Source organism: Biomphalaria glabrata, chromosome 1 (genome assembly GCF_947242115.1).
Source record: "Biomphalaria glabrata chromosome 1, xgBioGlab47.1, whole genome shotgun sequence".
Lineage (NCBI taxonomy): Eukaryota > Metazoa > Mollusca > Gastropoda > Planorbidae > Biomphalaria > Biomphalaria glabrata.
The window spans coordinates 3,303,242-3,321,828 of record NC_074711.1 but is presented as its reverse complement, the minus strand read 5'-3'; the positions used below and the strand labels follow the sequence as shown (position 1 = coordinate 3,321,828).

General features: G+C 35.5%; 1 protein-coding gene across 2 annotated transcripts; it reads left to right on the top strand.

Moving 5' to 3' along the window:
- Positions 1-6,287: 6,287 nt before the first annotated feature.
- On the top strand, positions 6,288-18,124 carry LOC106072099 (major facilitator superfamily domain-containing protein 10-like). 2 transcript variants are annotated; one of them, XM_056007965.1, is made up of 14 exons: positions 6,288-6,435; positions 7,980-8,068; positions 9,954-10,158; positions 10,850-10,946; positions 11,101-11,204; positions 11,431-11,589; positions 11,983-12,177; positions 12,399-12,492; positions 13,946-14,057; positions 14,294-14,349; positions 14,518-14,570; positions 14,708-14,798; positions 15,528-15,665; positions 15,819-18,124. In XM_056007965.1, the coding sequence occupies exons 2-14, from the start codon at positions 8,016-8,018 to the stop codon at positions 15,935-15,937; spliced, it is 1,476 nt and encodes a 491-aa protein (XP_055863940.1). In that variant the 5' UTR covers positions 6,288-6,435; positions 7,980-8,015; the 3' UTR covers positions 15,938-18,124. The 2 variants fall into 2 exon arrangements, with proteins under 2 accessions (XP_055863940.1, XP_055864001.1); XM_056008026.1 differs by lacking the exon at positions 7,980-8,068 and having other exon boundaries at positions 6,290-6,435.
- Positions 18,125-18,587: the final 463 nt, after the last annotated feature.

Here is an 18,587-nt window from a genome sequence, read left to right as displayed (position 1 = left end):
TTTTTTCGACAAGAGATAACATTATTTCAGTAACATTATTTTCACATCTGTTTGATTTCGATAATATATATTTAATCCAAAAATGTAAAATTGCTAATTAACGCAAACAAGTCATAATTTGATAACAGACTATACTGAAAACGTAAAAAATTAGCAAAATGTAATTTAAAGCCTATCTGGCAGGATTAAAAAAAACAAACAAAAAACATTGAAGTCGACAATATGTTTGCAAAGCAAATTATCTAATCATTCAAATATTTTCTCATAAATTGATTAGTTGTAGATCTAGATAGACATACATTTGAATGTATCACCCATGATATAAGAGCTTAAAATATGGATTAGAATTTTAAAATGTTTAAGTTTCAGTTAGATCTACAAAATTATGACGGAATTTTATTTAGCTGCTACGAAAAGGGAAAAGCCGCTATTAGTTTTGAAGGTCCATCCGTTTGTCACTTATAAAACTTAAAAATGAAATGCAACGTCTTCTATTTTTTTCTGCTGTAAGCGAACCCTTTTGTTTTAAAAGCTAAATATGGAAACAGTTTTTCCCAAACAATAGAGTCACTAAATTACTTAGCCGTTTGCCTATAGGCCTAGCCTATCCTATATTATACTAGCACAACTATGTATGCATAGTAGGCCTAATAATTTTAAGGAACTAAAATTATAAAACTATAAGTTTTTGTAAATCTAGGCAAGCAACTCAAAAAAGGGGAGTGAAAAATGTGGATGTTTATTTACATAATGAGAATGAATTCTGAATGTAGATGAGATGACAAAGCAAACACACCCAACAGTCTTCAGGTTTTAGGTTCGGCTCTTCCTCATTAACGGCAGCTTCCGGCGCGCCGTTTCCATGTAACTAGTAACTATCCACTATTTGTCTCAAGAAGGTTGTCACTCTGTTATTCAGCAGATAATCAAATAGTCTTTCCCTCATTGAGCAATTTCCCAAATACTGTATAATACAGTAACACTCGCTTCATGATCTTCTCTGTTACAGAACTTCTTAACAGAAACGACCTCGTATCAAAACAGGGCTTACTTTAATAGGCCTACCAGGGCCGGCCTTAGGCCAATTAAATGTTATTTAATCTTGGTTAGGCCAATAATAGAATATGCGCAAGGTTGCGCTCAGATGCTCATCAGTCAGTCTTGATCGTAATACTGTTTTGTTTATCTTCATTCTGGAGAAAAAATGTTTGCAAACGTACGTACTCCCAAACATCGCTAGAATTCTAGTAGCTGCGCAGAATAAGTTTGGAAATTTCTCTCTGGGAAGAAACTGGTAGAAATCTGGAACGCCAACATCAGCGTATTTTTGCTTCAGAACAGTGTCACACTGCAGGTCTAGTAGTTCCATCTGGACTTCCTCTGGAACGTTTTTCACGTCAACTGCAAACGGAGTGGCAACAAGGAAAAACTTATTCGAGAGCAATGAATTGCTGAAAGTGGTGTTCAAAATCTTTCAGTAGTCTGGAGAGGATGTCACCGTAGTCTTTCAGGTGCTGTGGTTCAACCGTTATGCTTTGTAGAAAAGAGAAATGAGCCAGGTTTTCATCTGCCAGCTGAGTGGCCCACAAAGTCAGCTTGCATCTGAATGATTTGATGCGGTCAAACATCACGGTAATCAGCTACTTTGTGCCCTATAGTTGTGAGTTGAGTGCATTGAGATGTTGCGTGATGTCAATAAGAAAAGCAAGATCCGACAAAAACATTAGGTCACTGAGCTTAGGTATGTCTCTGTATTTCATTGCCATGAACAATGCTATTTCCCGTCTCAGTTCAAAAAATATCTGCAGCACTTTTCCACGACTCAACTGACTTCCGTATGATACAGCAACTCTCCGTATTCCGTTTCTAAATCAGCTAGAAATGACACAAACTGTCTGTGGTTGAGACTCCGTGCACGTCTAAAGTTCACCGTCTTCACGACAACATCCATCACGTTTTTCTTGGTGCAGAATTCAGTGTATGGCTGCAAAAGGTCCCGCCAAGCAGAGCTGATTCCGTTTCTCTACCATTAATCCAACAACACCAACCTTCTCTGAACACATTGCTGGTGCACCGTCCGTAGCCACTGAAATAAGTTTTTTCCCACGGTAGCCCACACCTGTCAATACAAGCTTCCAGTTCTTGAAACATGTCGCGTCCAGTCGTCGTTCCTTTCATTGGGTAGTAAGTCCAATAGCTCTTCAATAATGTTCAAGTTTTCGGCGACCCCACGAATGAATACGGCACATTTTGCGGTGTCTGTTACACCAGTAGACTCGTCCACTGCAATGGAATATACTACAGTCTTTTGCAGCGGCAATCTGTTGCTGTTGAACATTTGTCGCTGCCTCAGTGATCCTGCTTGCAACTGTGTTCGCAAACTTATGCCTTCGAAGAGCTTCTTTTTCTCGGGGCAGATAATTTCACACGCCTGTAGCATACACTCTTTTACAAACTGGTCTTCAGTGAATGGTCGTGATGCCTTTGCTATCATCTCGCTAACAACAAAGCTTGCCTTCACGGAATCTTCGCTTGCAGTGTTGATGCGTGCAAAAAAGTTTCTTTGTTTGCTGAAAGATGCTTTCAAGTGATGGACTTTTTCCTCGCGCATTTTGCTGGACAGTCCAGCATACTGTTCTCGATGCAATGATTCATATTGTCTACGTACGTTGTATTCCTTGAGCACAGAGATGCACTGCAAGCAAATCCTACAGCTGAGTTTCTCGCCCACTTGTGTGACAAAAAATATACATTTTCCCACTTCTCCTGGAACAGCCTTTTTTCATCCGCAATCTTTCGCTTTTTTGGTCGACGATGACATTTTTAGGGCTATTACACTACTACAGTGGAGGCGCGGTGGCTGAGCGGTAAAGCGCTTGGCTTCCGAACCGGGGACCGGGGTTCGAATCCTGGTGAAGACTGGGATTTTCAATTTCGGGATCTTCGGGCGCCTCTGAGTCCACCCAACTCCAATGGGTACCTGATATTAGTTAGGGAAAAGTAAAGGCGGTTGGTCGTTGTGCTGGCCACATGACACCCTTGTTAACCGTAGGCCACAGAAACAGATGACCTTTACATCATCTGCCCTATAGACCACAAGGTCTGAAAGGGAAACTTTACTTCTTTACTACACTACTACAGTAAAGTTGAGTAAACAATGAACACTCCCCAGCAACTGATAAACCTGATGACAAAGCAGAAACAAGAATATTATATGTATCTTAATCACCAAACACAACATACATATAGGCCTACACTGTTCTAGCCGCCCACCTGAGCGATGCCCGCCTGACACATGTACCCCGTCCCTCCCCGGCTTATATGTGGTCATTGTAAATGTTATCCAATTTTTTTTTTTAATTCGCGGGCGTGGGCACAGCGCATTTGGTTGGAGTGTGATCGAATACCAGCGATACAGCTTAGAACAATCAAAAGCATAAATAACACGACTTGGACGACTTTTTGCGGCATTCAAATAATTAAAACAGCGATTCCCCATATAACAGCCCGAGGGCCACAACCGGGCCAAGATGCCGAGATATCCGATCCGTAATGCGGTGATATCTGGGCCGTGATGCGGTGAAATACGGCCTGAGGGGCGGTGATATCCGGCCTGTGGTGCGGTGATATCCAGCCCCTCGAAATTTCTGGCCACTGTGCATATCATAGCCACATAGAAACGGTTCCATTGGATTCGACTTTTTTTTTTTCGGTGATACGGTCCATTGGATATATAGGCCTACTCTATTTTCCCGGAATTTAAAGGCGCTGGCGAGCTGACCTACAAATGAAATGAAGATGCTGAATAGTCTTGGGGCCACAACACATAATTTGTTTTACCCCGCACTTAATGGAGAATGTCATAGAGTTACCAGAGTTGTGAAACTGTAGATTGCCGCTGACACTATTAGCCTATAGATACCGTAGCTTATTAGGACAGACAACTTTCTCTAATAAGCTATGCAAACAGACCACTTCTGCTGACAAGATCACAAGCCTTGGTCAAATCGATAGGCCTACAAGCTAAAGGCCTATAGAAGGGCTTTTTAAAAATTATTATTCTGTAGCTACTGCTAAAAGAAAATCATATCTGTTGTAGATCTATCTGCCTTAAATCCACTCTGCGACTCATAATAAACTCGTTCCGACAAGATCTGCAGCCGTTTTAGTAGAAGACCTCCTCCAGCACAAACCATTCCAACAATGCTTAACAGTGAGATACCTCTGTAACTGTTACTTTCAGAGCGGTTGCCCTTGTTTTTATAAATTATAAAATAAAGTTGGTCTATATATCCACAGTAGACCCGATGCAAGGCTTTTAACCTGTCTCGACTTAAAGCCAAAACGAAGAGACGGTGTATCCAGATCAGGGAACTGCTGTTTGCAAGAAGGATTAAAAAGGCTAATTAATGCTTTGCACATTATCAAGAATTTAGTCTCACACTAAGTCTCAACAAGACTGACACAACAACTTCACAGAAGTAAGATAAGATAAGATAATTTTTATTGGCCCAAATCAAATGGAAATTCAGTTTGACTACAATTTGACCTCCTTAGCGTAACTATTGTAGGCCTACTAAGCAATTAAGGCAAATGCCTGCCAGACACGAGGACACGACCCCAAAAAGGAGAACGCCTGGTTATACAATATCTATACATTTTCGACAGATGTGACAGATGTCTCGGACTGTACTATTCTTCTTCTTCTTCTTCTAGCCAGCTTTATTGCTGCTGAGCTGTGAGCTCTTTTGCAGACTGTGCCAAGGAAAAAAAGTGTGCTGTTTTCTTCAGTTGTTCAGCACTGCCGTACAGGGTGTTGGTTATGTTGGGCTGTAGTGGAAGAAGGGTCTGCCTAAGGTGGATTAGGGAGGGGCATTCAAAGAGGATATGGTTTACTGTTTCAAAGGGGTGGGCGCAATGTCTGCAAAGGGGTAGTTGTGTGCCAAGGACTGTACTATATATGACTCCTGTTTCGAAAGACAGTGGATAACTACCCGTGATAAGTATCAGCTCTGAGATCTCACCCTTACCGTGGTACAGGGATCAATTATACTACCAGCAACCTAAATTTTGACATTGAGGTGACAAAAGAATTGCAAAGGCTTCTGCAGCAAAATTTAAGTCACTGATTAACATCTGACTAGATTGACACATGAAGTAACGTCTGTAAGTTATAAGATAAGATAATAGCAAAACTCTCTATGCGTGCTTGGAAAAAGCCAAACTGAACACAGCAACCAAAATGCTAGTCTACAACGACTGTATATTAATCACTATTCTTTATGCTAGCGAGCGCTGGTCAACAACATAGCCATGCATCCAGAACATAAAATTAAAAAGTTTTCACTTGCACTGCCTGCAACACATAATGTGCATCTCCTGGACGGATCAAATCTTCAATCGCAAAGTTATAAAATTGGCCAGTACGCACAGTCTGTATGCTCTTTTGACACAGACAAAAATAAAGTTGGCTGGGACATATCATCCGCATGGATGGAGAAATCCATAGGGACATGCTGAGCTTAAGGAGTAGGCCTACTAGAGGCATCAATGAAAGAAGGCTATTTGAGAGTAAATCGCGCAAGATCGGACGGCATGGAGACAGACTGTGCTTGCTGGTACAAACAATGCCGAAAGCAAAAGGAGTGAAGCGGCCTTAGATAAAAGAATTTTAAAAAGTTAGCCCATCCAAATAGTTCTGAAACAGATACATATGAATTTTGACAAATTTTGCCGCCCCAAATCGGCTTCTTTAGTTATATAAGTTTCTGCCCGGAATCAAGAAGAAGAAAAAAACCACAGTGATTCTTCTGGGCACATCCACTGTCTTTCGAAACATATATAGTACTACATATGTATTCTTTAGTACAGTCCGTGACACATATGTCGAAAATATATAGATATTGTATAACGAGACGTTCTCCTTTTTTGGGGTCATGTCATCTGTCTGACAGGCTTTTGCCTAAATTGCGAAAATTACCGGCGTTTTTGTTCTGGTGTTTATTTCTACATCAGTTGAATGCAATGTGTCATATAATATCTTCTTATTCAAGCATACAAACTCACTCAGAAATATGGCACGTTTTTTTTTTTTTTTTGTCAAGCTCCTGTAAGAATGGGTGTTTGTCAATTCAGAACCGGGGAAACATACCTGATACTGATCTATGAATACTGATTCTCTATGAATTTTTCAGTTGGCAACTTAATCTAGCTAAATCAACTATACAGAAATGCTTGCGTTGGCACCTAAATTAAAAAGTATTGCCACGTAGGGCTACACATGTTATTGTAACAACTAGACTGGGTTAACGGAATACCTAGTTTAGAGTATTTAGACTCTAGACTTGTGAATCTCGTAAAAACAATAAAGACTAAAGTTTAATTGGATCTAGATCTAAGTCTATTTGAGATCAAGAATAGATTCGCTGTGTTTTGGTATGATCGTATGAAATACTATACTTATACTATAACTATTACTATTAGTATTAGACTAGTACTTATTTACTAGATCTAGATGTAGTCTAGATCAACTCTACGATCTAGACTAGAGTCTAGGCGCGGCTAACCCCTAGAGTACTAACTATCTAGATCTAGACTGACTTAGAGTAGTTAGAATCAACTCTAACTTAGAGTCAGACTACTCTACTCAATAACTCACTACTCTAGCTAGTCATTATAATTATATTTATTATAATTTATAGAGTACTAAGACAGACAGACATTCTACTTACTACTACTAGTACTACTCTAGAGTCTAGATCTAACTACAATGACTACATAGTTTAACATACTACATTTAACTACATAGTCATAAGTGATAAGACATAACTTATGATTATGTTATATTATTAATAACATAACGTCATAACCCATAAGTATGATGGTCATAAGGCATGAAAATGATTTACTCAGTAGTCTGTACATGTATGTTTCTTTAAATAATCTTTCTAGAATAAGAATCTAGACTAGATGTGAAAGTGAAGCTTGTATTAACTTGTATTACATGTGTGAAAAATGGAAGATCTCATGAGAATGCAGTGCAGCCTTGGCATGCCAATTTATGATTTAACAAAGAGCTAGATGTCATAAACTAGCCAATGCTGCTAAAAATAATTGGATATCTCTACGAAACATCAGTGAATTAAGAGAAAAATACTATTAACAACTACTAAGAAGAACTCATATATATGACTATAGCCTTCTGAGACGTTTCAGTGTGGAATACAATTGCTAAGTTAATTTAGCCTGTTTAAAAAAAGGACCAGTTGTTGTTTTAATTTATTCAGTTAAAATCTATCTGATCTATAAAGGAACAGTTGTTGTTTTAATTCATCCAGTTAAAATAAAGGACAATTTGTTTTTTTAATTTATCCTGCTAAAATAAAGGACGTTTTGTTGTTTTAATCCAGTTAATAAAGGACTAGATGTTGTTTTAATTTATCCTGTTAAAATAAAGGACAAGTTGTTATTTTAATTAATCCTGTTAAAATAAAGGGCCAGTTGTTGTTTTTTTTTCAGGCTGTTTAAATAAAGAAGTGGCAGGTTGCATCCTTTTAACATTTAAAAGTTTAGCATATCATTCATTTTACAATCCAACAGCTTTAGAAAATTTTCAAATAGTAGTCAACATTATGGTTTGCTTATAAGATTGTAGATGTCAGATTTACAAAGAATTTACCAACTAATCGAATGTGAAGGAATATGAATTGTCCAATTTCTTAAATAAATAAAAATAACAACAGGACATTCCATATCAGATGGGATTCTCAGAGCAACCTATGAAAAAAAAAATCTTTGTATATATATATATATATATATATATACATATATAATATATAATTTTGAGGCTATTATTATTTGTTGGTAGATCAGTTCAACTCTTCCTTGAATATTGTCATGGTCATCCTTAATACATATTTTTCATATATCAGTATTTCTCTAATGAATAAACATAATAAACATGAGTTAATTATTATCAGATCAGCGGATTGCTGAATATCAAGCCTCTCTTATTAATGTCATCACCTGATAGTCCTCTACTACCTGTTTTGTCCCCTATAGCCATCAGGTATAAATGTCTGGTTTTTACTGTGCCCTGAAGCCCCTGCCCTGAATATATCTAACCACACTGTTACAATACTTGACTATCATTATGTACTTTTTTCTTAGAATGTGTCTTATTCCAATGAAAATATTTAATCGGCTGCATGTCGATTTGGCATGTATTCTTTTTACATTAATTTGAGAAACTTAACAAAATATCAAATTATGAAAAGTGTAAGTATTTGATTAATAAAGTGGTCCTCTTGTTAGGACTGTTAATTTGATCTTTCTTCAACATTTCCCTCAGTGACAAAAAAAAAAGCATGCTATGGTCATCCTTGCTATTGCACGTTCAAACATTCTTACCAAACCACATTTAAAACCCAAATCTTTTGGATATTTAGATGACAGGAGTAGTTGAGTAGTCTCATAAGAAGAAGACATGCTAATGCATGAAAGCCTTTTTTTTTTTTTTTTTTTTTTTTTAAGTATGAAAGCCACTGGCTCACTATCTCAAGTGGTGTCACTACCTCACAACCACATGTGACAACCACACATGCATGAAAAGAAATGATTGCCTCACATTCTCAGAGTGGTGTCACTACCTCACAATCTCAAGTGGTGTCACTACCTCACAATCTCAAGTGGTGTTACTACTTCACAACAACCACACATGCAGGAAAAAAAATGATTGCCTCACTGTCTCAGAGTGGTGTCACTAGTTCACAATGTTGGGGATCAGAAATGAGTTCCACTATATCACATTTTCAGACTTAGGCTCAGTAGCATGGATGGAATCTAATCTGCAAGAGTTTTAATCCCTTTGACAGATAATATAATGTCTTATAAATCTTTGGACATAGATAGGTGCCAGGTCATGTGGTATATACTTCAGACTGTGATTTGTATTATTACATTATTATTACAGCTTTTATATAGCGCTACTTTCATGCTTATAGCATGCTCAGAGCGCTTTGGTACAATCTCATTTGTGGACCAGTGGGGGGGGGGGGGAGGGGGTATCTAGGAGTTGGTTTTCCATGCTGCCTTTAGGCGCTCAGTAAACACAACTCTGCCCGAGTCGGGTGTCGAACCTCGAGCCCCCTTCTAGGTAGCCAAGCCAAGTTCAAACACACTTGGCCTCTCGACCACGCTTCCCACAATGGTCCTGACTTTGATCACTGCCTGCTCTTGCAGGAGGTTTATTTGGGTTAGGACATTTTAATCTTCATTTCTGGAGGAATGTCTGAAACATGCAAAACATCAACCAACAATGTGTGGTCTGGGATAGAATCTATCCATTTTGAATACTAAGCTTCTGTAGCCTGCTCGGGTGTACTGTAGTTATAATCTTGCCTACAATGCTAAGGAGAGATTCACAGATTCACCTGTAGATTTTGAAGTTATGTCTGACATTTTAATTCTACCATAAATGTATATTGGCATTTCTAAAAATGAAGGTGTGGTGGTCAGGTGGTTAAACCCATAGCTTCTGAACTTAGGGCTCTGAAGTTTAAATCCTAGCGGGAATCTTAGGACACCCAACTCTAATGGTTACCCGACATTTGGGGAAAGAATAGGTGGTTGATCTTTTTTTTTTTTGGGGCCATATAACACCCTTGCTAACTATTGGCCATAGAAATAGATGAGCTGCCCCCGTGGATCACAAGGTCTGAAAGGGAAGGATCTCTTAAGCTATTGGGTTCTGGATGCTTTTCCAGAAATAACAGGTTCAGTAAGTGAATATACGAGACACTACTGCTGCCCTATATTTTTTGTTTCTTTTTTTTTTCTTTAAAAAAAATATTAAAAGGCTGGTTATAAGTATTTTACTAATAATTACTAGCTTAACTATCTACTTCAATTTGACCATAATATTACACCTCTGATATTTCTAATATTTGTTTTAGTGAAATGACAACAAGAAGTGGGAAAGTATTCAATGACGGCAAGGCTGATATCAATATGAATTCACCTGGAAAGAATGGCAGGGCTGAAAAATCAGACAGAATATTTTATATAGTGTTTGCCTCCCTTGTTTTGGATCTTTTGGCATTCACAGTTATCCTCCCCTTACTGCCAGGATTGTTGGACCATTATAGTCAAAATGATTCAGTAAGTTAATGAGTTATAGTTTTTAGAACTTGAGACAAAGTATTCTACACATCCAGTGACACGTTCTTTCAACTTTTGTTTTAAAACTCCTTTTAAAATTAGAAAATATGTAATTTAAGGAATGTACACAAATCTTCCATGTGGATGAATGTGCTTGTGTATAATTAATATCTCCCAATCAAACAACTCACCTGTTGGCTACATTACTTACTGAAATCCACACAGTTTCAGTGATCACTTGAGATTCAATGTTTAATACTTTAATCTCAACCCACAGAAAAACAATTGACATCCTAGTGTTGAGTCAAATGATAAATCCCTAGGAATAAATCCATTTAGCCTGGATGAATGTTAAACTTATAGAACATTAGTCAATATAACTAAAAGAATGGAACTCAACTGATAGAAACTTTGACCTTGATATACTCACTGACTCTCTTTTATAGTATAAAAAAAAAAAGACTTTTCTAGAAGTTGCAGTAACTTCTGAACCTCTGTTAAATAGAATAATTAAACTGATTGAGCATAAATAGTAGGTTAGTAAATAATAACCATTGATTGGGAATGTGGCCGTTTGGTTGAGAGCCTAACTGACCAAATGCATAGACAATATTTTTTAATATAAAGAAAACTTTATGTTAATTTGTTTTATTATATAATAGAAACATTTCTTTTTGTTCTTTGTTAACAGTCAGGATTGTACAATGTTTTAAAAAATAGTGTTTCTGGCTTCCGCTCTCTTGTTGGTGCCCCTGACAATGCCAGGTGGAATTCTGTTTTATTTGGAGGTAAGGGAAACCGAGTGAATAAATGACAAAAAATTCTCAATATTTGTTATATCTTAACATTTTATCAGCTTTTGTGTCAACACATTCCTAAAAAATTTTATGTAGCTACAATATTTTGTAAAAGAAGATATGTATTAAAATTTTTTTTCCTCAGGTGTAATCGGTTCATTGTTTTCCTTGCTCCAGTTTTTAACGTCACCAATAATTGGGGCTGCTTCTGATGTCTATGGAAGAAGGCCATTGATGATTTTATGCATGGTAATGGAGGATTCATTGAATTAATAATATTCATTATGTTTTAAACCAAAAAACAGTCTAAGTAACATACTTTATGACAATTATTTAGAAATTCAATTAGCACAATTCATATATCACATTCACATGTTTCAACTCAATGCTTTACTATATGGACAAAATATGTGTGCGTTTGTAGTTGTAAAAATTGCAATAGAATAATTTTTTTCCACCCTTATTTTTCTTTCAGATTGGAATAGCCACTTCCTATCTGATATGGGCAGTGTCCAACAGTTTTCTTACTTTTGTTATTGCAAGAATTGTGGGAGGAATCAGCAAAGGTAATGTCAGTCTCAGCACTGCCATCGTAACAGATGTATCTTCCCCACAAAAACGTGGAAAAGGCATGGTAAGAAGTGTATTAGTTTCTTTGTATGTCTATTCAAATCTAACCATGAACTTCAACAATTTTATTTTAAACATCCATGTTTTAAAAGAATGTTTTTTTTAGTTTTGTTCACTTACAATATTTAATGTTCTCAAAAATACAGCTTTATTCTAATCCAGTAGCTGAAAAAATATATGCTCACTTTCAACAATAAAAATTCACTATTTGAAAATTATTTTTCTTTTACATTCTAAAATGTCAAAATTGTGCCAGAAATGGTTTTCATTTTATTGTCTGTTTTTTTTTTCTTGAAAGTCTTTTAATAAAATTTCTAAGACTAGCTTAAAATTAGTACACAATTTTAGTCTAAGTAATATGGATGTTAAACGTATGTGCTTGTTTTTTTTTACATAGGCCTTAATTGGTGTGGCTTTTTCTATCGGCTTTGTGTTTGGACCCAGCATTGGCGCTGGTATTTCCATTTTAACTAAAGCAGATGATGCCGCTGTTGCCTACATGATACCTGCATTATTCTCCTTGACCTTGGCTCTCGCTGACCTTATTTTCATCTATGTCTTCTTAGAGGAAACATTACCCACAAATAAAAGAGTATGTAGTCGTCTATTTGTTATGCTCAGTTGGAGGACCCTTTTTGTTCCCCACATTACTGGCTGTTTAAAACTAAATAAATACATATTTTAATTATCCAGAAAAAAAAATTTGTGATGAGATTTATTGTCATTGGGCAAAATAATTTACACTTTGTTTCAAATAAATTTAATTTTTTGTTAAGCATCCCAATAGGCTAATTTTTTAAAATTATTTTCCAGCTGCAATCTAAAAATGTTTTGAGCCATGCCATAGAGTACATCAATCCAGTTTCACTTTTTAAGTTTTCATCTGTGAAAAAGTTGTCTGCTACAGGTAAATGTTTGTTTGTAAAATGTTGTACATGTTTCAGATGTTCCTTTAGAGTTGAAGATAATTATTTCCTAGTCCAAACCTCCCGCAGGACGACGGGGGATGGGAGCGGGCAGGGTTTGAATCCTGGAACATCGATAAATCTGAACGACAGTCCAGCGCGCAAACCGTACGACCAATAAGTAGGCTAAAAGATATGATACAAATTTAGAAACTTTAAAATCTGTTTGGCTGTAGGGATGGGTGTTTGGATGGTTAAATGAAAATTGCCAATGTGAAGGTTGCAGGTTTGAATTTTAGAGAAATTTTGTTCAACCAGCTCTAAATGGGTGCTAGGCCTCACCTAGAGATACTAAAGCTGATTAAACACAACACTATTGTTAATCTCAGACTTAGAAACATAAAATTAACATCCTCTGCCCAACAGACCACTAGATCTCTTAGGAGACAAAAAAAAATATGCATATGAAATAATATTGCGCCAAGTAGCCATGACCTTGCTAGCACAAAGCTGTTTATCTGTTACTTTCTTGAAGATGAAGTAGCATACTATTTCATCTTGAGCGATTAGGTTTATGTTGTTGTTAGTTGTTGAACAGGGTATACATAAACCTGTTTCAGTTTCTACTCCTACAAAACATGAAGTCATTTCTATTTATTCATTATTGTGTTCATCATTATTTTATCTGTAAATACATAATTCTAAATATCTATATTCATGTAATTTATGTATTAGGGATTCGTGTCCTGCAGCCTTTATCTTCTTCCAGGTACTTTCCAGTATGCCAGTGAGGGCTAAATGGCGATTGAGTTGATATTTATAGCGCTTGCTGTGGAGCACCTTTGTTATATCGTTCTCCTTTAATAATAATAATAATAATAATAATAATCTTTATTATCCATAAGGAAATTTGTCTTACAATTTGTGCATTACACTAAACAAAAAACATTATAGCTATAAGAAACCAAAAAAGATTACCTCTAGCATGCAGTTGTCATCCATGCGGGAAAAATGTCAGACATGTCAAGTCGAATGGTAATTAAATAGACCGCCAGCAGACAATGGCTTTGTCTGCACAAGATGCGGAAAAATATGCTGATCCCAACAGAGCTTTTGGACCACTCTGGGCTTCTGCATAGTCATGTGAAACACTGCACTCATCCATAATCTTCGGAATTGAAGACATTGTGATTTGTTATTATATGTAAGGGAATGAAGCAACCACAAAAAAAGGTACAGACCTTCATCAACAGATGTCTGAGAAATATCTTATATTCATTATATAATAGGAATTGAGGAGGTGGGCTAACAATACAAGTTTAGTCAACTCTTACTTAATCTTATTTAGTGTTTGTGTCTATTGGCTGATGTTAGACATGTGCTGTGTTAACAAAGATGTTTGGTTTCTAGTTACATGACTTAACTTACACGTTTCCATTCTATTTTGTTGTTCAGAATCCAGTAAAGTCCAGAGTCTAGGTGCTATTTACTTTATTTATCTCTTCATCTATTCTGGTCTGGAGTTTACTCTCCCCTTTCTCATGCATGATCGCTTCAGTTATACCAGGTAAGCAGAGGATCACAGTAGGTATCTGTTTTTTTTCTTCTATCCATTAAACTAAGTCAACTATTGAAGCCAGCCTGTTTTTTTTTGTTTTTTTTGTTTTTTTTTACACCTTGAAGAATATTTCAATAGCATAAGAACCATTCTAAATAATGTATTTGCTATAATATTAGACGTGGAGTAAATTTAGAATCTAATTATTGATGCGCACTAACTTTCAATACTTGGTTTATCTCCAGTGTTCAACAAGGCAGGATGTTTTTTTTTCTTGGATTTGTCATGGCTTTGGTGCAAGGTATTTCTTTTCACCCATTTTTTTCTTTAGTAAAAACATGTAATAACCAAATTTATTATTTTCAAGACTGAAACAAAAATGTAATAAAATTGTGCCTTATGATTAAGCCTGATTGGCTGTATTAAACGGAAATATTATTTCATAATCCAAACCTTTGTTTCTGTGCAGGTGGATATACCCGTAGAATCTCACCTGGCAAGGAATCTAAAATAGCATCTCATGTAAGCCTCGTAAAAATATGTTTAAAAAAATTTACAACTTCAAAAAAAGTGTCTAACCATCATTATTGAAAGAGATAATCATAAAGAAAAAATGATTCCAAAATAGACTAATAATTTATGATTGAATTTTCCTACAGGGTATATTGATATTGATGCCATCATTTGTCATGATGGCTTACGCTTCATCGACTTGGTTTATGTACTTAGCTCTGACATTATTTTCATTTGGTGAGTTTTACAGCTCTGATCTCAATGCACATAAATATATTTATAGTTTTTGGTAGTTAATAATAATTTAATTTAAAAAGCACTGTTAACAAACATAATGTAGGCTCAAGGTGCTATAACGACAGACAAATTGTAAGACAAATTTCCTTATGGATAATAAAGATTATTATTATTATTATTATTAAACACATGCATAAAAATGACAAAATAATCTAAAAAAAAAAGATATGAACAAAAAAGTCTTAATATTCTTCTTGCATGTGGTGAAGCATGTTGTTTTTCTGAGATCAATTTTTGAAGTAAGTTCCTATCCTTTGTTCCATGCACTGAAAAAGCCTGAAAACCTTAACTTTTGAGGGAGAAATGTGGTACAACTAGAAGCGTTGAGTCCATGGAGGGATAAGCTCACTATTTTGTTGTAGATGCACTGATGATGAAGTGTGGCTGTCTTGTATTCACTGGAAGCCAACGAAGTGTACGCAGGAGAGCAGTAACAGAATCATGTCTAGTTTTTCTTAGGGCTATTCCTGGAGCATTGTTCTTAATTTTCTGCAGCTTAGTGATATTGTCATTGGGTGCTCCTGCTAGCATGGCATTGCAATAGTCGCACAGATAAGCTATAAGCAAATTCATCCAATGATTCCAATACACAATAAATACACAACAATACACTCAAAAATATAAAATGGAAGCAAAAATTGAGACTTCTGATGTTTTCATTTCTTACAGCCTCGGCCACCGTTGTCCCATGTTTGACCACACTCGTCTCTACTTACGGGGGAGACAATGAAAAGGGCACCATCATGGGCATCTTTAGGTCTCTGGGGGCTTTAGCCAGAGCTTTTGGACCATTCTGGGCTTCTGCTGGTAAATTCTATTTATAAAACATTTTGTCTTAAATAGCATTTCTAGATAATTATGAAATATTTTAACAAAACATTTTCTTTTACTAGCAATTTTTCAAGATAAAATTTAATAACTAATTATTCTACTTCATACAATCTTGTTTTTCTTCTTCAGTCTATTGGAGTTTTGGTCCAAATGCCTGCTATATTCAAGGGGCTTTGATCCTTCTTCTGCCCATGTACCAGATTTATAAGCAAGTGAAGGCCGAAACTAAAAGATCTACATTTATGTGAATGTGTTGCCTGTATGGCACATTGAATAATGTTGTTGGGTGAATGAACTCTTGTTATCATCTATGCAAACTGTTACTATCTACTTGTTGAATTGATTCATTCATTATATTTGTATAACTTCCCATGTATGTAGATATTTTCTCCAATTATTTTATGCAATTATGTCAAACCAAAACTAATTATTTTTAGACATTTTTTTTTCTGGTAATCAAAAAAAATATTTTATTTTGTTTTGAAGTACACTAGTCATTGATCTTTTTTTTTTTTTAACTTTACAGGATAAATGATTTTCTTGTATCTTTTCAGAATATCTTCTTTGATTTGTTGTTATTGTCTAATGCATGTTGAAACCACAATATATACCCTTTATTTTTCTCTGACATTTATACACATTTTGTTTTTCTCGAAGTTTACAAAAATGTTTTTTCTTTACAATTGTTTCTCAAATACTTTGTTTCAGCCATTGAATATTTTGTTTTTGATTCATGTAATGTTGTTTTAGAACATTTTTCTGTGATGATGTCAGCCTTGAGTTTGATGAGGTGATAGCTTAGAGTTTCATGACTAATTCTTCCAATGTGATGCTTGGAAATTTTTTTTTTTTTTTTGAGTTCTAAGTACAGTAAAGCAGCGGCTAAGTTGTTGTGTCATAAAGTCCTTTTTTTTTCTCTCTTGTTTTATAATGGAGCATCTATTTACGAAGAACACTCTGGACTTTAGTGCCAGTCTGCTGTGTTTTAACAAGAACACTCAGGACTTTATGCCAGTCTGTTGTGTTTCAAAGTTTCAATAATGTACAGTAATTCTAGGTGCCTTTTATGTCTTAGTTCATTATAGAGTCAATTTTGTGGGATTATTGCAAGTTTTATAAGTATTTAGAATGTCTTCTAAATTGTCTGTATTAATCCAATCATGTCTGGGTTAGTGATTGGTAGTTTTTCTGTTTAACAAAATCTGTCATTCTATAAAATAAGCGCCTAGCCTTTCAAGGTTTTTATTAAATTCATATTCTTCTGTAAGTTTTGGTAGAAGTAGACGTAAGACACCCTGCAAATCTCACTTCTCTGAATAATAAACTGACTTGCTTTCCCTGAATGTGCTGTTTAACCTCAGAGTTTGTTTTTTTTTCCAGATCTAGTAAGTCAGTACTATGAAGCATCTTTAATTATTGGTAAGCATTGTGCTTATTTTGTATAGCGGACTGTTCTTTCTCGTGATACAGAAGTATCTACTATAGCTGTGCAGAAGACTTGAAATTTAATCAAGTGAGTTTTATAAGTTCTCTAGAATGTTCTTTCTGACTGCATCTACCCTTTCTTTGATGAGCCATCTTGGTATTCAGTGTTCTTAAATTTACCAGTGAGATATTATGAGATTCTCAACATATCCAACTCTATGGGTAGTGTACACAGACTAGAAGGTCACCACCTCTCAAACAGAAAGATGACACATTCGAATACAACCAGAAATGTAGGTATTTAGAACTCAAATTGTCTTCAAACTTTGAGCTGAAGCATTACTAAACTCTTTGCACAAAAGTTGACAGGGTCCTTCAATAAACTTGTCCTTGCACCAGACAGTTTCTATTTGAATCACGTTGATGGTTTTAAAAGATTACAGAGTGTTGACATTAACATGGAGTAGCAAAGTGTTGTTCTGTATGTCAAGTGTGAAGCTACACACAATAGTATAGAAATGACTTTAATGCATGCAATACAGGACGATATTCTATACGAAACACAATGTGACATCTGTTCTTTTTTTATTTTTAATTGTGCAAGTGCTTTTCGATGTTGCAAAAAAAGTTTTTAGGGATCAATTTTTTTTTCGCTTTGTTTGACATGATTATTTGCTGATATCGAACAGTGTAGAAAGAAGTCGGGTTTAGGTAATTTAGTGGAGTGTTTTATAGAGTTGAAATTAGGTTCTTTATTAAAGTTAACTTGCACATCATTTAGTACAGCTGCTTTGTTTACCAACAATTATTTTCTTATAAAATGTTGTTTTTTTTTTAAAACAACAACATTCATTTAGAAATACATTGTTAATTGTGCATGAAATAGATGAAAGATAATAGAAATGACTTGGAGACATTTAATACTTAATATCTTGACATATCTACATTGTTACAAATGGATGCTTTGTGATAGAGTTGTCTTTTTGAATGACAAGTTAGGTGACTCAGCATTACAAATTGATGCTTTGTGACAGAGTTTTCTTTTTGAATGACAAGTTAGGTGACTCAGCATTACAAATTGATGCTTTGTGATAGAGTTGTCTTTTTGAATGACAAGTTAGGTGACTCAGCACATTGACATGAGAGTAATTACAAACATCAAGAATAAATGAAGTGGACATTGGTTTCTTCTCGTATTGCTTCATGAGTTTTGTAACTCAAGTTATTTATTCATTTCTTAACTCTTTCTCTCCTAACCGACGATACAAACGTTGACTCCATCAGAATGTGGTAAATAATTACGGAGAGAAAGAGTTAAATGAACTTGTGACAATTTGAAATTTCTTAAAAGACATTAAACTCTTCATTGCTCTGGCAGATTTAGCTACACGCATACACTCTTTGACTTATACAAGTTTAATTGTACCCATGTCAGTAATATCTATATTTATTTTGTACAAATTTCTTTTCATC

Coding starts and splice junctions, on each gene's coding strand:
- LOC106072099 (XM_056007965.1), top strand. CDS start 8,016: ATGTCATCACCTGATAGTCCTCTACTACCTGTTTTGTCCCCTATAGCC. Junction 11,590..11,982: donor AAAAACGTGGAAAAGGCATG/GTAAGAAGTGTA, acceptor TTTTTTACATAG/GCCTTAATTGGTGTGGCTTT. Junction 12,493..13,945: donor GAAAAAGTTGTCTGCTACAG/GTAAATGTTTGT, acceptor TTTGTTGTTCAG/AATCCAGTAAAGTCCAGAGT.